We start from the raw sequence: 27973 nt of genomic DNA, 5'->3' as shown, positions 1-27973 counted from the left end.
AAGTGCATCGAAGCGGAACGGGGGCATCGCGACGAATTCCGGAATGCTGCGCAATTCCGTCAATGTTGACTTCTTCTGGAGATCTCCGTACGTAATTCGTTCGCGAAGAGCAACATCGCTGTTCGCTAAGCCGAATCCGAGCCGCCAAATACGGCTGGCAATAAATGTAAACGATACTTCAGACTCCTTTATTGCCCGCTTGTCGAAACGTGTCGCGATAAATTTGAGCAACCTGTTCACCTTGCATCATCACGAAGGTTTTCTGCAATACAGCATCGGTGTTGACGAGGGGGAATTATCAGTTAATTACAAATCGAGGATGAGTGAAAATTTAACGTACGCGTCACATATAGAGCAATAAGAGAGATTTTTTATTCCGAATTATACTCGATACTCTCCCGCCGAGTCATACGCAAATGAAACATTCGCAGAAAATTATGTTGAATTTATGCATGATTATGTTCCCGCGCTAACGGTGTAGAAAATCGCTGATTAAGGTTTGATAATAATTCTGGAGCAATTAATTGCAACATTACTATATCAGTAATATTACTGCGATAAAGCCGCTCTGATAATCGATAAAAACTCTAACGTGGCTGAATGCTCCGATGTTAAATTTAACACGTTACATTTAACCGCGCGCGAGCCTGTCATAACGTAACATAAACATTGTATGCTGAAATTATCTGAATATCTCTCTGCATGCGCCGGCGTAAACGTTCTTCCCACCTCGATTCTCTTTCTCTCCATCGATTATCGGTATACGTAAAATACATCGCGTAACATAGTTTCACACAATCGCGCGTATACGCGTCATAAATATTCAAACAATTTCGTGCTACCGGCGGCGGCCATTGAGGAAAAAGAGCGTAAGAGGAAAATTATGAGCGCCCCCGGTAGAAGTTGAAAATGAATATGGAAGCTTCGGAACATATAGCCATTAATAGCCACGTATAAATAAATTAACCAATATTTTTCCTTTCGCATAAAGGCAACGGCCGATTCATCGCGCTTACAAATTATCGAATACTTTTCGCTTCCGATCGAATCGAGTGCATCGATGCACGCGCAGGAAACGCGATCGCTGTGCTAACGTAAACATCGGGATCCATATTGGTGCGGCTTTTCCATACGCGCGTTTCGCACCGACGTTTGGACCGGATCCAGATCGTCGCGTCCTCCGCTGCGAGAGAACAAGATTCTTCTGTAGTCGGAACTCGCGTTTTTAAGTCACTTATATATAGTCGCGTGAACAATATATAACTAGCGACAATCGTAGCCAATGACTTCGCGAATTCCGAGAGACGTATAGCGCTAATTCATTTATTTTTAGCGCGGGTTACGGTTTGTCACGTATTATTTTTAGCCTCTCCGCGGTCGACTGTGTACTAAAAGTATAGTGAAAATATGAGGAAACAATATTTTCCGAAGGAAGATCATTTTTTACGTTGACGGTTCGTTTGACGTTCGCGTCTCGAGTAAGATTAAAATTAACAGATACAAATTTTAGTGAAGATATTAAATTACTAATATTAAATTAAAACATTTAATAATTGGATTAAATTATCGACACTTAGATTGCATATTGATAAATTTTATTATCTGCTCTCGTATATAATTTACTGCACTGAGATCGCATTCTTCGCGTCCGTTTCTGCTCTATGAACGTCGGAGATCTAATCATATCCCGACAGCGGGATCCTCGGTCTCGTTCAGTCGGAACTCGCGCTTTCAGCTCGTACATTTATCGGCGGCGATGATCGCAGCTCACGACTTCACAAATTTGCGACTACAGTTATATGCGACCGATTCGTTTTTGCGGCGATAACAGTCTGTTATTTTCGCACTAACAGCGGACGCACCGACGAATGATTGTTTTCGAAGAGTGAGAATTATTGCCATTCGCGAGATATAAATTTCGCGGAGAATTAAACGACCCGGGCTGCATAATTCATAGACGATTAAATTACGCGGCCATCTTTGCACCATAAATGTGAGCCTGACGGTATCACGAACAATTTCTCGCTAAATCGCTTTGTCGTACGGCTAATTACGTAGCGCATGCCGGTCGCACGACCTTGTTCCTGATTTTCGTCGAGGGGCTTTCGATTACCTTCCCCCGGTTCCGCTACGGTAAGCGAGAATGGTAACGGTAACGGTAACGTCGCCTCCGTGCTGTAACGTATCGGTCGATCTCTCTCCCGCTCTTTCTCCTCTCTCCGGTTTCCGCATTTGCATAACCCGAATCCGTATCGTCCGATCGTCCGGCGCGATCCACTGCCACCACGTGTTGGTGCACGTACGCGCCGAAGATTACGGCCGAGACCCCCGTACGGTCAACTTGCGTAATTTTCCGGCCAGCAAACTCCGCGTTTGCCCTCCGTACGGAGCTTGCGAAAGCGTAATCTCGCGCGAGAATTCCGAGCTTACGAGTGTTTCTCTCCCGCCTGCGGGGAGAGTGTTCGATCACGTCGATTTCCACGAAATTCGGGAATATCGTGAAACCGACCGGCCCCCCGAGCGAAGGATACATGTGTTCTCGTCGAAACGGCAAATACGGCGGGGGAACTGCTATGTTGCGACATTGATTGATCTTAATGAAGCATTAACGCGATATCCGTAAACGTCGATCGTCGTAAACCCGTTCTTTTTTTACCAGCTTACCGCAGACTTGTCTTCGTCGCAACGAGATAGAAACGCCGCCACTAATGGTGGTTATTCTTTCGTTCGCGCTGACAATTAAAATCCTCTTGTTCGAATTAACGCGACACGCAATCGACACAAAATGTTCCACGCGATCATTCGCGCCCGGCCGGGAGATAAACGACGGAAAATTTGTAATACCATAATCGGGAGGGTAGTGGTCATTTACCTCCTAAGGCGCAGCGACCTAAGTGCACTTCGTTAGAAAACTTCGTTCCTGCGGATTAATCGACTGCTCTGTATAATTCAGGTCGGCACGTTTCTTCGCGCACTCCTCCGCATTGTTCATTGCAAGCTGCACTCTTAACTTTTACCATCGGTTCGTAGTACCGCCTTTGTTCAAACTCTTATTTATTTCATTCTATGTTATATGTCTCTGTTGGAGTTACTGGAAGATATTTTCATTTCAGCCGTGATCGATCGGAACTTTTTCAGCGTGAAATTCAGTATTAATATTTTATGTTTTGTACAAAAATACGTCAAAGAACTCGTCGCCTGGAAATTTCCCATTAATTTGGGACATGTATATTTTGCCACCGAAAGCGCGGATTATTTTTTATATTATTCTTATCGTTGCTCTTATTCGTTTCATATCGCTCTTATTTCCGTATTTCATATGATATTGCAATATTATTCGAATAATATAATGGTTGGCGATATTCGCGAAGGAAAAGGAAGCGTATGGAATAAGAGACAAGATTGCGAGAAGAGCCGATTCACGTGAATGATGTATCGATGCGAGTCGCAAATTGGGATTTTATCTTTTGTCGGAATATTGGTCGTTGTAATATTTCAAAGGGCTATTCGTATTTTAACATCGTATTTCCGTCATCTTTTCTTTTCGTCTCCCGCCATCTCACCTTCCCTGTTTCCCTTTCGCTTCTCCGCTCGTTCTTTCCGTAAACTAAAAGTTTCCCGACAAATTTCCATCGTCTCTCCGGTAAATCGTTTTCCGCTCCCTGTTTATTACGATTATGATTGTTATTATCAGTCGACACTCTCGTGCTTTTCATAAACCCGCAAACTTTCGCAGCGCAGGCACAGGAGAGAGAAAGAGAGGCGTGATGAATGCGAGGGCAAAGGTTGAATTTATTTCTAGCCGGTTTGTTTCGCGGACAGGCTCGTTCGCCGAATGTCTGTTATTATTAAATTCTACGTCGAGAGAACTCAAGCAGCGATGAATGCGAGGGTGGCGTGGCATTTAATACGACGTCAAACACATCGAGGAAGAATTTCTACCTCGTCTCCGTGTCGCCCTTCATTTCAACCGTATGTAAAGCGCTCCGCAGTCGCTTGGATCTTTCAAATTCGCGAAGAATATAATTATTGGAAGCATTTGTGAATATTGAGATGTTCATTCTCTACCTCGATAGTAATTTTGATAAAAAAGGTTTTTGAAAGAATATTGCCGAAGGAAGGAAGAGAAAGTCGTTTTATAATCATTTTGTGTGCAGAGATTCGCAGCTATTATTGTTCTCCCTCTACCATAAATTCACTCGTGCTCTTTAGGGTTAATTCTCTCGCGCCGGAATATCGAATACCGAAGTAAATGGCTGTTCGAATTTCACGATCGAGAGCCCATCCGCGACAATAATCTCCGCCATGACGATGAGATTCCGCGCACGTACGGCCTCGTTCGGCCGGAGCTGACGTCTTAGTCGGGAGTATACATTAATCCGACAAAGAAGCTGCTTTCCATATTATCGCGATTTATATCGGCCGTCTGACGGAGCTCGCGGCTATATTTTCTCACTTAATTCATTCCCTGGGAATGAAGATAAAACTTTGGCGACGGCGAGCCACCGATTTTCTTCGAGACTAATGACATTAATACCAACCGGCCTCTGCCTCCCACACTCTGTAATATCTGCCTGGCGATTTTTTCCCCCAGGATCCTCAGTGGTGGATTTTTTAGGTGGCGCACCAAATGTCCGCTTCATATCTGGGGAAAGAAATTAATGAATCGTTATGAAGATATTCAAGATATGACAAAATTATTCAATATGTCAAGACGTTTCATTTATGTTATGTTCTTTCATTTTGCCAAGTTACCTGACGCGTAATAAAATTATTCTAGTATTGTTTGTTATAGTAACTGTACTCGTCGTTTCCGAAGATTTATGCGACTGACAATTATGTATTACATTGTTCAATATATTCGTCCACTAATTAAGAATATATCTTGAAAAAATTCTTATCCTTAAAATAATATTTCCTTTGCACATAGGGCACCGTGTTCCCCGGATCCACCGGTGGGGATCCTCTTGCGAGAATCCTTGCGCGTCGCATATAGAGAGACAGTGAGTAAGAAGGAGGGCCGGAGGGCTCGTGCGCATTTGCATGAAGCTGCCATAAGCGATCCTCCGTCGCTCTTTATATAAGCACTAAATTCAGTATTACGGTCGCCCACCCCGCTAAGCGCGGCACACGTATAAAAGCCCTCGACAAAAAGTGCGATACGTACGGACAGGAACTCGCGCGGGGTATTGCGCGGACTCGTACGTGACTTTGGAGAATTAATGGCATCCGACGGGACCGTCGAAAATTATTTTCGGTCGTCCAATATCCAATATCGCGAGGAGAAATATACGGCTGCGCCGTGGCCACCTTCGATCTGCCGACTGTGTTTACAAAAAAAAAAAACATTCTAGTTTGCTGCCGAAACCTTCCGCATCGGCGCGTTGTTTTTGGGTAATAACGCGAGGGAATTATGTAATGAAATTTAATCATATAGCGTTACGCGTATCTGAGAATCCATTTAACTCTCTGATTATTAATTTGGAGGTACGCGGGCTTCGATTTATTATCAGTTACTAGTGTGTTGTTATTAGTCTCAAGATAATTGAGTTGAATATCTTTGGAAGAACACGACCAAGATTCCTCCTACCGTCCATTTTGTTTTAATTAAATAATTTAAAGATAATTCTGAGAGATATTCAGAACACAAAGGAGAGGTTATTTGTTCTATCGGAAATTTCGCCAAATTGATCGATGATAATATTGGACATTTATTGTTAAATTTTTCCGATTATACACAACGGTAATATCCTAAGGAACAAATTATTTTTATCGATCTCTGGAAGTTGTAAAGTTGAGAGATCTCATAGCGGGGATGATTAAATTTCTACTAAATGAGCGCTTTTAATTGGTTCTTAACAGTAGCAATTTAGCTGTATCGATTTTCAATGGCAAGTTTCGTCTAGAAGCGATATTAAATTGCCTAATTAATGACGTAACGTGCAAGCGAAGTTCGATGTAATAGCGTTGAAACAATGCGCGCGTTTACGTGACCCTCGGTATGTTCAGGTATTCGACTTTCGCGTTTCCCACTAAATATCAATACAATGATTATCCGGAAGGAATGGAACTATCCAATTCCATTTCAACTTCGGCCTTACCCGCGTAAAATTTTTCATTGGAAACTTTTCCAATCTTCCATCAGTATTTTCGTTTCATTCCTTAATCTGACACACAGTCGCGAGTTTTCTGCCGAACTCAGCCAACATATGTAATATTCGATTCTTAACTTCTGATCGCCACTCTCTCCCAGCCGATTATTTCTTCTTCGAGTCGATTAAGTATGTCGATGTCCTTATCCGATGCTTACATCGACAACTTAATCGACTGTCAAACTGACGAAATTCATATTTGCGTCATGTAGTTTCCCTGACATTTAAATCTAACGTTTGATATTTAATCCAAACGTATTATTCTGTCGTTATACTTAATCTCGTGTTTTGATTTTTCTGCGATATTTCTATAAAAATTTCATAATGTCACGAAATATATGAGATTTTAATATTTCACAATATAACGTAACACTCGCATTTGGCACAATGTGAAACATTAAAAATTGTAGTTTTAATTAATTTTAGCAAAACTTTACAAACATGTTGATGATAAAAGGTCCATGCTTTTTAAGAATAGAAGTGTTAAGAGAAAGAAGCAAGTCTGTCTTAGGCGATAGAAAAATTCGTAAGACGTTTTAATGGTCTCCGGGAAAGCCGGTGTTCTGATTAAATCGCCTTTCACGAACCAGCCGGTACTATTATAAAAGTTGTAACAGCTTTACTACGGCAGCTCTCGTAGCGCACCCGCGCACGCGGCTGGAAACGAAGGAATTTTTAATTTCGTAATCGCACAAAGATAGCTTTTGAGTTTAAGACTTCGGCGAATTTTCAGCGTCCTTTTCTTGTACATATGGCGTCGCTTCGACTCTTCTGTCGCTTGTAAGACCGAATCTCAAATTCAAAGTTTGATCATTTAGTTGTTGTAAACAGTTAACTTCAGTTTCTGAAGTTTCGTTATTGATCGTTATCGGTTTGCGCAGCAAGGCTAGAAGAATCTGTCGGTATGTTTGTAAAACTTCAGATGAAGTTTCCTATCAATATTTTTAGTATTCTTGCTAGCACACTGAGAAAAAAATATGAATAATTCCACTAGAATCTCATAGTCATTTTGGATATCAGTCATGTTTTTTTCTGGTTTTAACGACAAAGTAGCAATATATATATAAGGTTATTATCATAAAGTAGTATTACTTGTTAAAAGAAAATGATTGCTCCGACTATAATTATTCAACAACATAGAGAAAAAGGATTTCTTTGAATTTAACAAAATTTCTCTGCTTCTTTTCTTTCTTTTTTTCTTGAAACAAATTTGTCTTTTGGGATGGAGCAAACAAACGAACATGTTTGAAACTTTTTCAAGAAACAGGATTGTTTGGTTTCTCAAACAATAAATATCTTTATGTCAAATAATATATTTCTTTTGTATTTTCATCGAAACATTATAATGATTGTCACAAGCAATATGTTATTTGAAAGAAGCGACATTCCAAAGAAACCTTGCGTCTTGATCCATCTTGATAGTCACAAATATCAAATACTTATTTCTCTCAATGAACGAGATATACGGAGAATAAATGTATGATTTAATAAAAAGCGATAGAGCGGGGAGAGAGAAAGATCGTCTCGTAGGATGGGAACTAACGCTCGATCCAAATTGCGCAACCTCTCTATTTCGGTCTTCTTATGGCCAGATTTTGGCTTTGTTCCCGAATTGGGAATGTCCTTTAGCCGACGACGAAACGAACGCCTCGGATATACACACGACGCGCGCGATGACATACTTGTTCTTAACGCTAATAGCGCGAAGGCGAATGATTTTATTCGCACGAGATCAAGCGTGCGGGTTAAGAAATTAAGAAGACAATTGCGAATGCGCAATGTATTTCTGCGCGTTCGCAGTACTACAGAGACGTTAGTACTCGCGACGTGGTACTTTTTCCGTTTGTTCGCAACATTCGCGCACTTCGAAGAAAGTCCTACTTATTTTACTGGCTACCGATTCGCCATAAATTACGCGCACTGAATTATACGGCCGTTTCGCTATCCGCGAATTCGGACGATTCCGCGCGTTCTCGCGCGAATATCGCCGGAGCAGCAACGCTGCCAAGACTCGGTAATACCATCACTCGACTTTACGTCCGAATCATGGTACCATTAATTTCCTAACACCATTCTGGTAGGGCGGCTAGGACATTAATAAAGAGAATTCCATGCCTAGTTGTCCGAGCGAATCAACTTCAAAGTATAGTTTTGTCCTTCTTTTGCTTGCCATATGATATTCATCGACGCTTTGAATCAATTTTTCACACGGGGCCTGCTTTGAAATATTCATTCATTTCTTGTAGCTATCTGGTGAATATTTCTCGATTCATTATGCAAATGGGGGATTCGCATATTAACCGTCACGTTCTGTTTTAATCAATAATTAATTTATTTGCACGGGTTTCTATCGTGCACACTTTTGCAAAATGCTTATTAAAACATGTATATTTGTCGTTTGATTATCACGATGTTTGTTACATTTCGATCGTAAGCTTTTTAAAAAGCATTTGTTAAAATGAACGAAATTATGATTTTACTTTCTGTATTTTCGAATTGTGGATTATATTAAAATTTCACATATCATATTTATAAATATTGTAAGAAGTATACATAAATAATTCGTGATATATGTCATAAAATATGAATATTATGTCAAGACGAGCTTCTCTTCGCCGCAGTGTAAGAGTTTCGGCCGAATTTTTTTCACGAATTAGATCAACATTCCTCATCACAATGCGACGTGTTTATTATTCGCCTATCGCGTCTCTCCATTAATGTCATATCTACTTGGATGCCGCGTATCGACCGACTCGCTTTACAGGATTCCTTGTTGTCGCCGCGAAGATAGTTCGATTCAATAGTGTTTGCCCTGCGAGATTAATTGGCGTCGTCTCGGACTTGGGACTCGATATACTCGCTCAACTGGTACGTCGAGTATTCGCACATTTATCGACAACGAACGCGCGACCGTCGTAACTGAACGAGCTTCGCCGCGAGGAGGAACTCGATGCAACGTCATTTGCTTCAACTGGTAACAAGAACGTCGGGTGAAAACGCTCACGTTACCGGGAAGTTCAGTCGCGCACGCGTTAAATGTTACCGAAGTAGTTAAATTTCAGATGAAAATTGGTGTCACTTCGGTCGAAATTTCTTGATTACATTCGACAATTAAAAAATAATCGGGTTTTTTTTATATATAATACGTACGTACATCTCTACTATTAGGAGAATACTTTTGTGAGAATACTTTCATCATAGAATATCTTTTTTTTTTTATCTCCCTTCTAATCCAAGTTTCCACGATATTTTTATAGAAACGTCTACGTAATACAAACGCAGATATCGTATGAATTATTTCTATTATCAAACCCGTACAATACGTGACTTTAGTTTCTCGTGTTTCGGTGGAGAAATTTCAGGCTGTTGGATTATTACTTCTACAGCGATACAGCTGATACGGTCCATCTCGCGTTAACTGGCGCTCGCGGGCGCGTGCGAGATAGCGCGAATATAAATCGCAAAAGTATACCGGCGAGAAGGCGACACGGTGGGATAAGGTCTTACGTGAACGAAATATCGGTTTTTCAGTCCGCCGACGTTCAAAACAGCGACGCCGACGTCGCGCACGCAATTGAAGCTGCAGCTGATGCGGGAGCAGCTGCATGAGCAGGAGAGGCGAGAGGCGGAATTCCGGCAGAGCTTGCAGCAGCAGAGGCCAGCTGCCGCACCGCCCAGACCAGTGCCACCTACGCCATTGCCCACCATTGGCGTGGATGTGCCGCCGCAAGTATTGCAAGTATGTACTGCTATTATCGCTTCGATTTGCATGCTCGATGCTGAACTGCTTGCGCCCAGATCGAGAGATCGGTTCGAACTCGCGAGTAATTAAATAATTTAATATAAGAAGTTGTCTCCCAATTGTTTTTTTCAAAAGTTGTCCTCTCTTTCACAAGTGCGTTAAAGTAACAATTATAAAAAGACAACAGTCGAAACAAGGAATCGAATTAAGCGAACTCCATTTCAGGATTATATATTAATTATTATATTTGCTCTAATTTTTGCAGCAAAATTTGGGTGTTCTTTCAATCTCTCGTTTATGTGAGACAAGCTTGACTCGAGTGCAGTTTGTGCAACAATTTGCGTAACCTTGAGACTCGGTTCTTTTTACCCGATCCTTTTTTCCAGTGATGACATTGCATCGTCGTTATTATACAGTATAATTGATACGTCACCCTCCGAGAATGCACGGTTATTTGTTCATTCGTGCGAACAGTTATCGCATAACGCCATCGTATTATTATTATATCTTATTACAAGAAAATGAAGGTATCTTCGACCCTCTCCGCTTTTTTTTTATTTCCCGTCGCGTAATGTTAAAGCAAGATTTTGTATCAAATTCAGAGAGAGAGAGAGGAAACTTCATGTTAGACTTCACGGGAGTACCGAAGTACGCAAAGCCAAACGCGGAACGGTCTTCTCAGATAGAGCGTTGTTCTCCGAAGGGTCAAGCATCCGGTTACCATCGTTTGCGTTTCCGTCGCTTAAAGCTCCGCGTATATAGATATTTCGAGCGTTTGAGTACAGGGAACGCGGAGGAGGAGAGCGCGGGAGAAACAGCGACTAAGATAACGATACCTTATAGTTTCGAGGTCCCAGCAGTTTGCCGTATCGCGGTAAGGCGAACCGTGTTCTGTAACGCCGTTAATAGATCTATTCGGTACACCGTGTCTATACCGCTAAACCTCCCGGAATAATGTTCGGTAGCGTGGGAGGACGGTGGGAAACGCAACGAGAGGCAGTAGGTGCGAGAGTCGTCGATGGTTTACCTTGTAATTAGCTCCACGCAACATGGTGTCGCGCGTTCGTGAAAGGTCGGGCGCGGAGGTGACGACGTTCTCCGGATTCGCGACGATTTCGCGCGGATTTGCCCCTGCGCTAGATTGACGATCTTCAGGGATGGTTAAGGGTTACAGCACACGGGAAAATGTAAACAACAAGACTTAAGCAGTAAGCGAATCGGCTCATCATATCCGTAAAACCATCGTATTAGAATTACGGCCTCCTTAACGAATGTCAACTTGATCCCCCGATTTTGACCTTCGTTTCATATTAAAATATTTTCTAGAATTTCACTCACCCAAATATTTTCTATAATCCCACTTATTTTCATTTCATTTCAGTTTTTCCATTAGATTAGAGGGTTTTCAACGATATGCAATGCGTTTAATAAAATCAAAATTATCAGTGCCACATAATTCTTGACAGATGAAAGCGCAACAAGCGATAACATTAAACGTTAATAATTAGTAGAAATAATCAGTACAGGCGAAGATTCCGATCGGTTCGCATCTTGCGTGCTGCCTCTTGCTTATTCCGCGCTGATGATTCTTAACGTTGTATCCCCCCATAGGTGCGGACACTGTTAGAAAATCCAACGCGCTACCACGTGGTGCAGAAGCAGAAGAACCAGGTGCGCCAGTACCTGCACGAGTCGTTTCGCGGGGGTGGTGATGGTGCCGGCAATGCAGTCGTCGGCAGCGAGGGTGGCAGGACGCCGGTCGACGCCGGGCCGCCGCCCGTCCCAATGGTGGTGCAAAGTGCACCGCCCGGCCCGCATCACCCGAAGCCGCAGCATCCTCATCTCGCCTCGTACCCACATGCCCCCGCGCTGCTTCCTCACGGCAACCACCCCGTGGTCTCGGCGAGCCCGGACCCCGCCACCGGCGCCATGTCTCCGGGTCTGTCCAGTGTCGCCACCAGCAACTCCGAGGTGAGTGTAGCGACATAGATAGATTGTGTAACGCAGTGTTCCTCGAACCGAAAAAAAAACACGAGTTTCTCCTTCCGATACTGGGGGAAATTATCGTTTTTTGGCCTCAACTATATCCTTTTTATGGTTTTAATAATAATAATAACAGTAGCAATATACATGCAAGGTTACTATCATTGACACCGTAGTAATCTATACTAGAAAACCGCCTCTTCTAATTATAATTCTTTCATTATGATGGTCACAAATACCAAATATTTTTCTCTCAGTGTATATTTGCAAGTGTTATAATCGTTCCATATTTTATCATATGGAAATTCAAATAAAGATTATTGAGCATATGCTATTTGTATGAAAGCTATAGATAGAAAGGGAGAGAGGATTTTTCGAGATTTGATAAATGAGGATGGAAATTTTGGATTTTATCATTTTATGTTAATCTACGCCGGGGAGCTATTGCGAAAAGCGATCCGGAATAATCACGATGTGCTCTTTTACCACCGAATAAGAGGAGGGAGGAGATCCGGCGGACACGGAGCTTCAGTCGGTGAAATCGGGCCGGCGCATTTGTACGCGTCGACGCGACGCGTCGCGTGGAAAGCTATTTTTCCAAGTCGCCCGTTCTCATTCGATCCAATCTAAGTACGACGTTTTCGATTAACGCTAACTGGTCTTATGTAATCCTTCGGTTATCCCGCGCGTAACTTCACTCTCGCGCGCTCGTTTAATAATTAATCACGGTTCCCGCGTTCTCTTGACGTCGCGCTCGCTCAGCTCGGCTCGGCTCCTTGCGTAATCTCGCGAAACAGCGCGCGGTGCGAATAATTTCGCGAGATAGAGCGGAGCCGATCTGTCCGCCGGATCAGCTCCGTGCCCGTTTTCTTTTCTTGCGCTTCTCCTAAAGGAATGTGCAAACGCGAAAGATCGCGCGTGCATTTAGCACGATATGCCAGAGGCACGTTCGTGACGCTGCAAATGTCGAAATGGGATTCGCGGCACGCACGCGGTGCTAATTGCCTGGGTCTGCAAATCGATCTGATTTGCGTTGCGAAGGAGATCCGTAAACGAGCGAGGAGGAAACTTGTGGAAAGTAGGTCCCTGAAAGAGGCGATTCGGAGCTCCCCATTCAGCCGGCACCGAATCCTCCGTTGGCGTGTACATAAGTTATTATTTTTACAAGAGAACCGGCTATTCTTGGCGTATGCGCTCGCCGTATGAACACGAATATTTGCGAGCCTCTTAACGTCCATCAGCGTTACAACGTTGACATATCTGAGATTATCGGCGTTACTTCTTGGTTATCGTCGCGCGTCAATTAAGAGACGTTCGCTCTGTAATGATAATTGAATATTCGGAGAGTAACGCTCAGCGCGCCACGCCGGTCTCGCCGACGTCGAAAAATGCCGGAGAGCAGCCAACGGGCGGGATATTAATGTTAATATTTGAAGCCACCTCTCTCTCTCAAAGCGCCCTGGACGCGCGCGCGGAGGAATTCACATCGCTAAATCCGGCTCTCTGATTTCAAATCTCTCTGCTCTGGTGGACATCATATGTACGTACAGCGATAATATCCCGCGCAAAACTCGGCGAGGTGCGTGCCTTTGCGTCGCACGTTCTTCTTCTTAGTTCGTCGTCGACGCGGAAATTTCGCCGCGATTAATCCGTGCACGACTTTTGACGCCGGCGACGCGCGTCAAACGTTCACACGAATGCCGCGAGATTTTTCGGTCCTTCAATGACTGATCGTTGCGTTTCACCCGGTACATACCGCGTACAAGGAACGAGTCGGCGGCTCGTTAACTCGTCAGCTTTACGACGCTGGGGCTCTTAATAAGGCGAAATTGTTTTTGGTGACGACGTGCGTACACACGATACCGAGCGACCGTCTTTAAATTGATCCTTTGATCCGTCGTGCCTCGCCGTGGAAGAAGCCGCATTTATACCGGGTGTCCCTTTTCGGCCTGACGGTTTGAGAGTTTCGCTGATCATTCTTCTCTGCTCGCGTTGATTGAACTATTTCGCGCGTGAACTTCTCGGAAATTAAACAAGTTCAGGCTATTTGCGGAATACGAGGAAAAAAACCTGTTCGCAGCGCGGACACGCAAACGAGTTGTAGCGAGTATTTGCGTATCTGCGAATGTTTGTGGCGGAAAGCGCGCATCGTGCTCAAGTGAAAAATATTTTGCTCTTTTTCCTGTACATGCGTGTGTGTATTCCAATTGCGTAGAACCTGTTACGAATAATTGCCTGTACTTTTATACAGTGAGACCGATTAATAATATGTTCGGTTAACACCTTTTTTATTATGATACGGCACGTTGACATGTAATTTCCGAATCAATAATTCTGCTTATGCCGAATGCTTTCACACGATACATTTCTTCATACCGCCTGTCAGTTGTCAGCCATATTTTATCATTATTTTAATTTTATTCTTAACTTCTATTTTTATTTACATTTAATTCTTTTTTCAAAAAAACCGAGCGATTTTGAAGTTTTGTAGGTAAAATTTTGATCAAAGGATCAGCGACTACCGCGAAGCGCGCTGAATGAATACTTTAATTAAGGGACGTTTCGCACGCGTAGTAAAATCCGACAATCTCACGATCTTTGTCACCTTACCGTCGACTCTGAGTGAATGGTTCACACACACACACACACACGCGCGTGGACAGACGTCGCGAACCACAGATGGTTCCATTCAACGGCGAAAGTCTAGAGAAAAATAGCAGCGGACTAATATTTGAGCCTCTTGAAACGATCCCGCCGTACGCCAGCTGGTCTACGCCGGCGGCTCTCCATTTTGAATAATGGATCAGACGCGTTTCGCGGGACAAAGTAGATATCCGCGGCATTCGGGGGACAAAGTGCTTTTAGCCGGATACCCGCCCGAGCGCAATTTGCGCGATGCATTCGTCGGCATATATCCCCGATTATGGATGTTCGGCGCCACCAATACCGCGAGGTATCCAATATCTCTAGAGGCCCTACAAGAACGAAATATTGGCGGAATCGGCCCGGGGGATGCGGGGGCGTGCGATTATTTTCAGCGGATCGCGCACTTCCATCGAACTTGATTCTAATGACGGCTCCCACGGGGATTCTGGCGTTCTTTTTCTTCGAGAGAGGCTATCTTTCACCGTGATTTATATTAATATTTGACATCCTCGTATTAATAATCGTTATACTTTTGTAATTGCGATTCCGCCGAAAAGCTCAAAACTCAAATCCGCGTATCTCATTTGAGACAACTAACGACTATTAACACCGGCCTAAATCTCGCAAAAGTGCAACCTCGATTTCAAGTGCTTTCCTGTATCTTTCTTTGCTCGCACGTATCTCTATGCTGAACGTGTATCACCAGATTGTATAATATATCTGCCGAAGATCATTATCATAAACACGTCGTATAAATCGTAACCTTCTTTTCGCGAAGAGAGAGACGTAAATTATGCAGCGGGACAAGGTATAAAATTCCGAGGGCAAGTGCGCTTTTACTTTCGGCCCGTCGATTGCGCCATCGGTGATACAGTAGTGCCGAACGGCACTTTCTTCTGCTTTGATATTCGGCTCGCATCCGCGAAACATGAGGAAATCACTGGCCCGTCGAGGACTCGTAAAAACGGCCTCGTAAAGGAGACGACGCATTTAGCATCCCTCTCGTTCGCGTGTTTTCGCTCGTGTACAATTTTAACGACGCCTTCTCTTTCCTCGGGAACTACATATAGCTAGCGATGATCGACGTCTCGCGGACGAGCTCATACGAAAACTTGGGCTGCGTGTCAGGAACGACGATTTCGAGCTTGCCTGCGTGCTTGTCCGTGCGTGCGTGCGTGCCTGCCTGCCGAGCCGATATACCCGCGACCGTCAATTAATCTTCGTTAGACGCTTGATGTACCGAGTGACGCGCGGTTGTCCGTTATAATTACCGTCGAGATTGATGCGTTTGTAAACAAATAGTTTTGCAAGCGCCAGTGAATTTCTTACGGCGACGAATATCGCTTCGTTCTTTCACGCGATTACCTGCGCTGGCTCTCCACTCGTCGTGTACTTCATACCAGAGTTGTTTCGAATGAGCTTCCTCTCTGTTTGTATTTCGGAATTGTTAAGTCCCGGCGTCGATGCATTCCATCGGCTTAATTTTCATCAGTCTGACATTCGCGATGTATCATGCGCGGCCTTAAGCTCTTAATACGTCGCGGTTTGAATGGCTTAGGATCTTAATATGACCCTGGTATTTGCACCTGTTGCAATGCAGAAATCTCATTTGTACGCCCGCGTATTTAACAGTTTCGCTTGATATATGTATATTCAACAGGATTCAGCGTCGCGCGATCAAGGGCGAACGTTGTCACCTGGTTCTCTTCCCGTTTTCTAAGCGAGTTCACGCACAAATTTTTTATTCAAATTTTAAATCCGGCCTCTCGATTCAGGTGGAAAAATAAATCAACCTTTTCACTTTCACAATCTAACGGTGCTAACTCGGACTGAGAGAGAGAGAGAGAGAGAGAGAGAGAGAGAGAGAGAGAGAGAGCGGTCCGCGGACTGTGAAATGTGATTCGGCAATTTTCACAGTAATATGACGTTTCTGCGGCTTGTGATTCTCTTGAGATTTCGTGAAATGTAATTTCACTCAAAACGAGTGAAAATTCACTTGGAGAGTAGTGAAAACATCGCCAACTTAAATTGTAAGAGCTCAGCCGGAATTTGGAGAGATTGGACTTTAATCAATACTCATAAATATTTCTCTCTCAATCGATTAGAGTGAATTTGTTCTTGCGAACGGTAGAATACATCAGATTCACTCTTCAATCCCGAATGAAAGTATTCACTCGACGATTCATAGCGGGGAATTCATTCATACAGAGACTCCTCGAGTGCTGCGCTTTGGCTCGGTTGTCGCTCTATTTTCCCAGTGGAATTTTACTCGAACAAATTTCGAGAATCCGAGAAGATTAACGTCAAATTTTCACGTCGAATTAACTCGCGAGTCACGCGGGTTGATTCCGGGTCTGAACGAACGCGAAATGTCAATGGGCTTCCCAATAACGATCAAACCACGCGGTCGATTTCGGCCGTTTGTCAGAGACCAGCGCGAGTCTATTATCAATTTACGGATAAAATACATACGTAATACATCGGCGGGTCGTCGCGATCGATCGAGCATAAATCCTTCATCGCGATCGAAATACTCGCGTTACCATAGCGTCGATCGCTGCTACGCAACGAAGCCGGCGCGGAACGAAGAATCGTAAATTAGCGACCGCGGACGTTTAGGCCGCGTTACGTAATAGATGTTGCGCTCCCCGCCGCCGACATTCCACCTAAATATTCCCTACCTCTCTCTTCTCTCTCGCTCTCCGTTCTGCCTTCCGCGGTATTTCAGCCGATTGCGTCGCTCCAATGGTCTAGTTGAGCGGCACAGATAGACCGCGCTTACCAAATATGAGATCCGTCTCTGTAACCAAACAGCGTCTCGTATTTGTAACGCGAGCTCGGAATACGTAATGCCCGGTGAAAGAACCTAGATCTATACGCGAATCGTTGGGTCCCACAGGGCCGAGATTCCGACTGAGGTGTCCGTTCCGATTTCGTTCGGAGTTTCCGTTATCGCCCCGAGTGACGTAACTGGCGTACAAAAATATTTATTTTGCAAATATGTGTGCCAGTTTGAGGGAATCTACTAAGGGGAGGAAGGATTATTAATAATGTATTAGACATATACTATCGATGAAGAAACGGTTTAATAAATACGATTCGGCGAGAACGGCAATATCAAATATGCGTTTCCTGCCGAGTGCCTAAATTTTTCTCGCTTTCGAGAGCGTATATTGACACGGTTGTAGATAGCGGTCGTCAAACTTTCGTGGTTCCATAGAAAGGAGCCCCGCTTATACATTACACGCGACACGGCGAACAGGTATTTACCGTGTAATCTTCCACTCGACGCCGATAATCAGTATTTGCATTCTGCTCCTGCTCCTCTTATCAAACAGCGATTTCCAGATTACGCGTCATAGGTACTCGATTTTAATCTCGCGTGTCGGTGTATTACTCTACTTTATTATCTTATTAAATGCTTCACTTTACGAGGTATCTCGACAGGTCGCGGCGATGCGATGCGCGAGAAACGAATGGAAATTTATTTGGGACACTGCGCGCGCGGCTTATTTACATTATAATTATAATAATAATCTTTATTTAACAAGACGAAAGATAGCATAAAATACAAAATAATAATCTCGTAGATGTATAGAACATAAGAATGAGAAGTAGCTATTGTATATAATAAAGAAAAATAAAAAATAATTTTATCAGTACATAGGAGCGAGTTAAAAGATTACACGTATAATAGATGATATAAATGCTACTGGTGATGAATAGAGGGAATCAAGGAAATTAGATAATGATTTCGCAACAATACACAGCCAATTTATATCAGAGTACATGTTAAGATTTTACAGCGAACGTTTCTAATAAAAAACGTCTACAAAAGTTTACGGATAAATCATACTCTCCTTGATCGAATTTTGAACTTCGATAAGCTTAAAATTGGAGCGTGTAGCGTAGCGTAGTAATATATGAAATTTACCTTCGTAACCTCCAGCAGAAAATTAACGACCGAATGATTTTGCGCGATACCTTGAACGTAATTACATAAACGCACGAAGTAAGTAAGCATCATAATCGCGCGTTACGTAAGAGTGATCGTAAAAATATTATCAATAGCTTTTAACGTGCCATTATCGCGTTATTTCTCAAATTATGGTTCAGTCCAGTGCACGGTGGAAACGCCTCGAGTCGAGTATTATAACGAAAGGACATTGCAAACAATTTACAATGTACGCGAACAGTTATTCTATTTNTTTTTTTTTTTTTTTTTTTTTTTTTACTCGAGCTTATATCACGCACGCGCGCACTATCGTCTTGTTTTCAATAACAAGTAAAAAATGTATAGGAACGAATGTCGTAAACAGCTATCATTCGAAGTGATCTTTGCAATCATCCTCAGACGTAAGGCAACATTTTGACGTAACTGTATTTCGTCGAATACGATAAATTTTTGCTTTCCTTCGCTCGGTATATCACCCGAGACGAAATTGCACTTTCCTCCTATTTACGCGAAGAGATACGATCGAAGTACACCGAATGGGTCGGTCAAAGAATGACAAAAATCGCCTCGTCTTTCCGGCCGCACAAATTTCATAGTATGACCGCACACATGTTCATAGAGACATTAGCCGCAATCTCTCACCAGAGCTTCCTCTGCGATAACGACACGATAAAAAATTCTGCGTTAAAAACAGTCCATTGAAAGTTACTTTAACATAGGGAATATGTTAAAAAGTATAGAGATATATGTTAAACTAACATATATTCACCTTGTTATACTCTTCAACATATTCACCTGGTTAAGGTAACAGGGATGCAAAATTGTGCAGAGCTTCTCATACACAGGTGTGCGAAGGAAGAAGCCGAAATGAAACACCACAGTACAACGAAGATTGCCGGCATGTCCGCGAGTTCTTTCCGCAGCGAGCGATTCGAAGCAACAATAACAACAACAACCTGTTGCGACGGCCGTCGGCGGTCGAGTGAGCGCTCGGGCGCGTGGCGCGCAGCCGAGCACGGCCGAGCGGCGACGAGCGCGGCCGAGAGAACCACCCGCGCCGTTCACGCGCGAACGAGCGTCGGCGAAGCGCTGGCGCGTTCTTTCAGACCGAGTCCGCCGTCGCGCCGCCGCGTCGCGAGGTGTTGTTTGTTGGCTCCTGGTGGGCGCACCGGCCTATTGTTCCGCTCGTGTGTGTTTTGCGCGATTATTGACCAGCCGACCACTTAATTCTCGTCATTCATACAGTGACTCACGGAACAACACGAGGTAGAAGGATAGAGAGAGAAGGAGAGACGCGCGTGCTCTCGTCCCGGCGCGCACGTATCGATCGATCGATAGTTCCTGCGAGTCGGGCGCGCCGCGCGTTAGCCAACGGGACGCGAACGGAGCTTTTTATGGTTCTCGGATTCGTAGTGATCGTCCAAGTGTCGCACCGTCGAGGTGGATCTCCTGCCGATCGGTTTACGCGCGACGAGCGCGCGCTTCTCCTAAAGCCGGATCAAGGACGTCTCTCTTCGGGGAGAAACGAGGCAATAAACCGGCTTTTTCATCGTGAGGCTAATTAATGGGCGGACGTTAAGTAAAATCGTAATTGTTGGCTGAGGGAGGTACGCATCGATGACGCACTACGAGAGATTTCACTTCACGGCGGAGTAAAGTGCGCGCTTGAGAAGAGTGCCGCGAGTGAAAGCACGAGCCGTCCTCGCGAGAAAATTTCGCGGTGGATTTATTCGCTTGATTGCGAACACGGATGATAGATTCTCAACGAATACGCGGCGCAGAGCAAAGCGTGACAGCCTTGGAGCGTTCGTTGGACAACCACACGATTCAAACGGTAGATCCAAAGTTCTTGCCGTTTCCTAGAACGCAAGGATTTCCTCGAGACTTTTCCTCGCTCGACCTCGCCGCCTGTCCTTGCGAGCTCATCGGAGTATAACCAGCGCTGAACGCGGGTTCCGAATATATACCAGCCGTCTTATTCTTTCCTTAAAATCGATCCTCGAAGCGATCGATCAAATCAGCCTGCTCTGACGTATCTGTGATTCCAATTGCACCGAAAGACCCTCCAAGGTAGCCCCCGAAGTCCACCGATCATTCCCACAGATTCCGGGAAATTTATCAAAGCGCCGCTTCGGCGAGCCCTTAGAAAATCACGAGGAATCTTCAAAACGAATTTTCCTCACAAGCTATTAGGTCTGTCATTTCTTCCGAAAATTTCATCGACCGCCCCAACTAAACGATCGATATCGTCCTCGAGTCGTAAGAACAGTGAGAGGAAATCATTCTCTCCCAGGACTAACCCGCTTTCCTCCTTCCATATCTCGGAGAGCAGGATAAAGCAGTCTTTGACTCGTAGTATCATTGCCGCTTTCAAGGAAACGTCGGTGGAGAGGCGCGTTATCTGGTAGCCGCGACCTTGAGCAGAAGCGTTCGCAGGTGAAACGAGGAGGGAATCGCGAGGTCGGGATCGATACACCGGGCACGCGAGCGAGCGATCGAGGAAAATGCGCTCCTCTTCGTCCGCCGCGTTGTCGGCGCGGCTGTATCGCCCATCCTGACGACGGAAGTGTCATCGATCGACGATTGTTTCGGAGCCGCGTCGCGACGCCGGGAACGAGGAAAAGGAGAAACGCGACCAACCAGGCACGGCCGATACGGTTTTGTTATCTAATTGTCGACGCTGATTGGACGAGCGTCTTAAAGAGCGACTTGTAGTGACTAACAGTCGTTCGCTCGTAACGTTACGAATAACGACGCTTCCTCGAGTTCGTCGCTCGCCGCTGGAAAACCGTCTCTGACGGAGCGCCAAGTTCCGAGGGAATCGCTCGAGAGAAAGAGAGCACCGACAGTGATTGGTATCGCGGGTACAATTTAGTTGCCGACAGTCGTCGTCGCGGGCGCGACGTTTAAGTTCGTCGCTCGCGAGGAAGCGTGTAATTGACGAGTCTCAAGGAACGCGCGTTTCGTGCGGTCCTCTCGGAATTCTTGAAATTCCGGTCGCATCAACAGTGATTGCGTTGTCTTGAGGGGGGGATGGGAGGACAAAATTCTGACTAATCGTTGGGAGCGTCGTCCGAGTCTCGTCGATCGTCGGTGGAGGACGATTTCGATATTTCGGAGCACTTGGCGCGGGAATTATTGACAGTGATTGGAACAGTGCTTTATTTCGCGCCCGAGGACGACACCGCGCTGAAAGAAGCATATGACGGTTCTTCGATATTTTCGAAGGACCTTCCTAAATTTAGGATCGTGCGTATTTCCTCGCGTCGGCTAATTGTGCGCGGAGTGCGCGGCTGACCCTCGGCGGCTTTTGACGGCCGGAATCGCCTCGAAATCGAAGAAGCGATCGATTGGAATTTAATTCAGTACTTAATTCGATCGGCATTGCCGCTCGCTCCATTAATCGAATCGGAGATCGGTCAGCGAACGTCGACGACTGGGATAACATCCCGTGTCGTCGAGCAGCGTCTCCGGAGGGAGAGTATCGATAGCACTCGGAAAGAAATCGACTGGAAGTGACAGCTTCGCGAGGGAGCACGTGTGTCGCGGCTGCACGATGCCGGTGTTTAACATTATCGCGCGGAGGTGTAAGGTGAGTGAAGTGAATTAGAAATGATCGGGCGAGGGAGGGCGCGCACGCATTAATTCTCAAGATAATCAAATATTGTGTCTCGCTCCCCCTCTATTTGTCTTTCGACGGCGTGCGACCTTCGTCGCCGGATCCACAAACGACATTTCTAAATCACATTTAGCGATCGACGCGCAAAGAACGTCGGGCGGATAAAAATGTTTGCCTCATTGATTGCGCCAAGGTTGAAAAAACTCGGGTCGTTATTCAAGTGTGATTCGACAATGGACGCGTAGATAAGAGCTTTCGTGATAATCGTGAATATTGAAAACGCACGACCCAATTGGCAAGTTATGACGTGGGGACCGATTGTATATCCTCGGTTTACTTTCCATTCGTCCCACTAAAGACGTCTCCGGCGTCGAAACGCGACGTGTGCGCCGGCGCTCTGAAAAACGCCGTCGGCGGGATCGTAACTTTCGTTTTCGCGTGCACTTAGAGCGTCGCCATTGCCATGCAACGAGCGCGGAGTTAACAGGTTGTTTCGACCGTGCGCGATAATCGCGTCCACCGCGAGCCGAGGAATTTTTCTTCACCGCCGTAGTCCTGATTTCGCGGCGCTTCGATGATAAGATACAGCGTATTCAGATAAACATCGCGTCTCCTCTCAGCACCAAGGTTGCTGTCACCGACATCACAGCTCTTTTCACCGGCGCATTAATTACGAATACACTTAAGGACACATCGCAAACAGAGACTCGTGTGCTTCGCGCGATTCGCTCACGCATTTTGTTAACCGTTGAAATCAGAAGAGATCTGTCGTCGCGCGGGAAGTGAAATACGGTGCGATTGCAACGCTTTGAAAAGTATCACGCAATTCGTGAAGTGTTTTAAGTCGGCTTCGTAATCTTGAGATATCAGATGTTTAATTAAAAGTGACCGTAAGGCAATTTTTACTATATACTTTTGCATGGAGGAACAAAATCGAATTGCAGCAGTTTATCGACTTGCGAATTTTTTCCACAATTGGATATCGTTGAAAAAAAAAAGCTCGAACTTTCTCCTCGAACTTTCGTACGACAAACAATTACTGGTAGTCCGTTTACAGTATTTACGTCGCGCGCGGTCTGATCGGTAGATTAATTGCTTTATCAATGAATGTTCGACATGTCTATCTGCGACGCGTCGTAGATATATCCTATTTCTTTCGCTCCGAGTGACGCGCGCTGATAGGCGTAATCTGCTCATTCTTTCCGCAAAAACAATGTTTCGACACGTAAGTACAGCTATCGAAGTATAATCGTGTGAAAGTAAAGCTTCGTCTTCTCGAGAAAGGCAAAGCTCAACTTAAAAGTGAGAAATTCACGCGGATTAATTTCAAATTCTTCTTCGCGACGTTATCGATTTTGCGATGCTCGCAACTGTAGAGCAAAAAAGAAAAAGGTCTCGACAACATATTTCGTTAATATTTTTCGATCGTCACACTTAATTCCGCAGCGACGAGGTATTTGCCTTCGTTTAGACATTCATTATCGACCACCAATACACAGACGTGTCTGATTAGGAAACAATACGAGAACACGCAGTTATCTCTCGCGCTATATTTCCGTTCGATCGCACGCACACTCACGGGTTAATATCCCACATCCGGCTGTCTCGGTGGGAATTCGGGAATGAAATCGCCGTGGAGTCGAGCGACGACTGTTTTTAGAAAGGAAACGCCGAAGCGCGTCGGAGCGAGCGAGAAAGAGGGAGAGAGAAAGATAGGATGTTCTCTTTCGGGTGCACCGGATGCGAGCCACGGCTGGCCGCCGTGCGTTCACGTAATCCGCATCCGATGAACATTGTAACGATACGCTGCGGTCGGAATAATGGCTTAATGCACGCGAAATCGCTCCGCGCTCTGACTGACACAACGTCGGAGATGGTGCGCGCATATGCGCTCGAAGAAGACGTTACGTGTCCCTCAAATAAAGCGTCGGCGAAGCGTCTCTCGTTACGCAACGCACGGTAATCACGATAATTAGGTTGACGCTTTCAGATAAAAAGGTAGCAGTTGGATGTACGAGCGAGCGAGGGGGGCCACGAGTTGTTTCATATAATTCTCGATGATAATTACTTGCCTAGACGCACGCGTCGTACAATTTCGGATTTATCTCCGCGACGAGAGAAAATTAAATCTCGATCGCAGATAAACGAAATATCGCGATTCACTCGATTCTCGAGTGGATTTCGGATCAACGGTATCTTATCGGTATTCGCGTTCGCTCGATTGCGTGGAAAATTAAGACGCCGCGAGGCATGCGTGCTCGGAACGTTGCGCTTTCAGGAAGCGGAGCAATTTTGCGCGCGCGCGATGTGCGTACGGCGCAATACGAGGTGATGCGGGTAGACGTCTGAGAGTGCGCCTCTGCCGAGGAGGCCAGATGTCAAATTATGCGTAATTTCGCTCATTGCGCGACGGACACGCGACGCAGGAACGAGGCGTTCGCCTTGAGGTATCACTCGGTGCCGTCCCTCCATCGAACGTAATATCCTTTAGGGGTGATAAAAACGTGATCTGCAGAGAAACGATGGGCGAATTCGCACGTTAACTGGGTTATGCGACCGCGTTTTGCATAAATGCCAAGCGCTTTATCGCGTTCGATTTTTATTTGCACCGACGAGGGGAAAGAGAAGCTTTGTACCGCATATACAGCGGCGAGTACGTTCAATCTATACTTCAATATGCTCGCGGTAATGTAAGACATTTTTTACATTCATTATCTCCCTCGTGCCGTGCATTGTTGAGAGAATATTTTCATTTAAAACTGAACAAATCTTCGTTTCTTTCAATCGGCAATTACACTGTAATAAGGAATGAAATATAAGTCACGAACGGGTTAACAGGGAACGTTGGTCAAATGTTTCTCTGAGAATGTGATGAAACGATTCTGTCGTATGGATCACAAGAATCCACCGCAAGTTTGAGCGACGGTATCTTCACAATCGCTTCGAGTGAATTTTCGTTCGAATTTTTTTCGTGAGATTTTACCGCGGGAAATTTAGAGAACGTTTCATCGTGTTTCGTTTATCGCGGATAAAAATATCCCGATTCAGAGTGCCAAGGAGCGTAAAGATACTCGCGACGCGATGGTCTCGTAATGTCGCGCGCGAGGAGGAAATATACGCGTAGATTAATCAAAGCGGTGGATGCCTGAAAGTGCGAACGGTAATGCCGTCGTCGCGAAGAAGCGCGCAGATAGCCGGTAATGTTTCCCCATTTGTACGGGGCAATCTTGTTGATACCGTCTATCCTCGCGCGCCCGTTCTCACGCGCTGTTGTACGACCGGCCGATTGATATTCGGAATTAACGCGAGCATTACGAGCCCGAAGGAGAACGTTTTGACGATGACGGATTATGGGAATTACGTTTAGGATCGATTCGTAGCGACGACGGTGTAATATCGCGCCGGACACACTGAAATGTATCGCACCAACATATTGTGTTCGCGCCAAGATTGATGACTAGCAAATTTTCACGCATTCCTCGCGCTGCACCTCTCATAACACGAAAGAGAATCACCGCTGCCGCCGGCTTAGAGGAAATTTTATAATAATGCAAGTCCTGCACGCTTCATCGTACACGGGGAAAAATCATTTGCCGGCGGAGCAAAATCTGTCAGTTACTCTGTGGACAGCAAAACGATTTGTTAAGAGTATTAATTTCTCGCGGAATCCACTCTCTTTATTTCACGAATATGTATACGGTAAAATAATATTAGCACGGCAAATTTGATGTCGCCATAAAATCCGTCAGTTACTCTGTAGAGAGTAAAATGATTTGTTAAGAATATTATATATTAATTGTCATTTCCTGGATATATTTTGCTGTAAGAACAAATTAGAATGAACGTAAGAAAACACACATTTTGTTCTAACAGCAAATTAACGTGTCTCGAGGACAAATTCACTCAGCAAAATTGTCCCATTTTTGCAGTACAGAACTGTTTCTGCTCTAATTATGAGTAATTCGCTAATTTGGTCAATTAAGTTTTATCGCTCTCGTAACGAATATGCAGTAGCAATGATGGTTTCGCTACGAACAGCAAAATTATTTTCCTCCATATATATATGTTTAATAGGAAAATTGGTGCGAAATTTTTGTTCATTTTTTAAATTTCGACATTTTTCTTTTTTTTTTTTTCCTTTTCAAAACAGTGCGTCTGTCGACATTTCTATCAAACCGCCCGCCTGCGGGCTATTCTCCCTCCCTCCTGAAATTCATGCGTCAATATCGGAATCCTCATGGTGTGCGATTTCGATTTCGCGGAAATTTCACCGGGGGGCGCATTGCGGGGCGCACGTACGGTACATACGGTCTCTCTCGCGAGATAAATCAGAGCGCGATGGAGGTCCGGTCGGTGGCTGGTGCGTATCCATCTTGAGGCAGTGTAGATAACCGGTAATGCTCCTAATTTGCAGCGGTAACCTTGCTGATACGCCGCCCATCTTCATGGAGACGGCGGCGCGCGGCTACGTAACGACCGCCGACGTCTACCTTACTTAACCGGCCGCCGCGCCGGTTTCGTTATGTAAAATTATGTCGAGATAAAGCCCGAGCCACTTTTATGTCCGCGCGCGTACACGCGGCGCGCTCGCCTTCATCTCGAAGTCGCATCGAACGCCGGAAACGAGCGGAGCTTTACGAGTACAGCGAATACGGGAAAGAAGTATCGTTCATGGGCATACTAAATATCGTGGCTCCTCGGTGCCGCCGCCTCGTTTCCAGCGACCCTACATATACCGTACCCTTATTTCGTAATAAAGCGTTATACCTCACTTTTGATACCGCTATCGCTGTATTTCAAGATGCCTATGTTAGATTGCGTGGCCCGGCTATCGTCGTAATTCAGCCAGTCTCACGCTGGAGGCTTTAAAAATTTAGGGAGTGTATCCCCTGACGCGTGCACACGCACACATAGAGGAGGGAGCGAACGGCGACGGCGTAAGTCGGTAAAGTTACGCCTATAATTATTCCGATATAAACTTTTCCCTCTTTACGCGGCCTCGTAAAAAAGGAAAGAAGAAGCGGGAGGTTGGATTTTTATATTGGGATACTTCATAAAGCTCCCTCGAAAATAAGCGCTTCAAGTAGCACTGTTTAAGTCCGCAGTGCTCGTTCGCTCTTTCGAAGATTAACGTTTACGTCCCGTTGTATATACGTGTGGCGGGGAAAAATAAAATATGAAGATTATGGTTTTCGGTACGTCTCGAAGGATAACGCGTTTTCACTCGCCTCAAGGGCCCCCGTCGTTGCACGGTCGTTTCCCGCGCGAGATGCGCAAAATCGTCGTATCGCGTGCCGTTAATGCACCGCGGTATTTCAAAAGAAACGCCCCCGAACGCGTTCATGCGAACGCCTCGATGTGCGGAGAGAAGAAATGCATTTCACGGAGATGTAATTATAGTGACTGCCGCGCGGCCTTGCGCGCAGCTGCCAATTCGTCGTGGGCGTCGCATGTTATGTATTGTTCATTGCCAGCGTAACTCGTCGCTTATTACTTAATGCTACACACCAATGAATGCTGATTATAATTTACTGGGTGAAACTTTCGTGCGTTGCAGATTAAATATATATATGTGTTGAAGCGCAGATTCGCGTTCTCTCTTCGACTTTGCGGCCAATCGAGGATGATTTTGAAACGTGTAATTTCTCACGCGAAACAAGCGTTGGACAACGCAAAGTACATTAACCGATGAAATAGCCTTAACTAACACCGAAATAAGGAGTTATTGGTATATTGATTACAATTACTTATCATATTTTACTTTCTAGTTGCATATATTTGTTTCCCCGAATATTAACGTAAAGCTGTCACAATGACAGGTTACTGTTCTGACATCCCACTTCTTTGAATAATCAATGAATGATTAGCAAATAATG

At 44.9% G+C, this 27973-nt stretch overlaps 1 protein-coding gene across 6 annotated transcripts in view; it reads left to right on the top strand.

Annotated features, from left to right (window-relative positions):
• The window catches only part of LOC106741335 (transcription factor EC), a 105349-nt gene that overhangs the window by 44531 nt on the left and 32845 nt on the right, over positions 1-27973 (top strand). For 4 of the 6 annotated variants that reach the window (XM_014613192.1, XM_014613191.1, XM_014613190.1 and 1 more), the window contains 2 exons: positions 9684-9891; positions 11506-11865. In XM_014613192.1, the coding sequence (XP_014468678.1) occupies positions 9684-9891; positions 11506-11865 (568 nt within the window). Of the gene's footprint in view, positions 88-4930; positions 5004-9683; positions 9892-11505; positions 11866-27973 lie in introns of all 6 variants that reach the window. The other 2 variants (XM_014613193.1, XM_014613194.1) reach the window with 2 other exon arrangements.

The sequence above is a fragment of the Dinoponera quadriceps genome, unplaced genomic scaffold (assembly GCF_001313825.1).
Source record: "Dinoponera quadriceps isolate SergipeBrazil2010 unplaced genomic scaffold, ASM131382v1 scaffold405, whole genome shotgun sequence".
NCBI classification, from domain to species: domain Eukaryota; kingdom Metazoa; phylum Arthropoda; class Insecta; order Hymenoptera; family Formicidae; genus Dinoponera; species Dinoponera quadriceps.
This window is presented reverse-complemented; position numbering and strand designations above follow the sequence as displayed.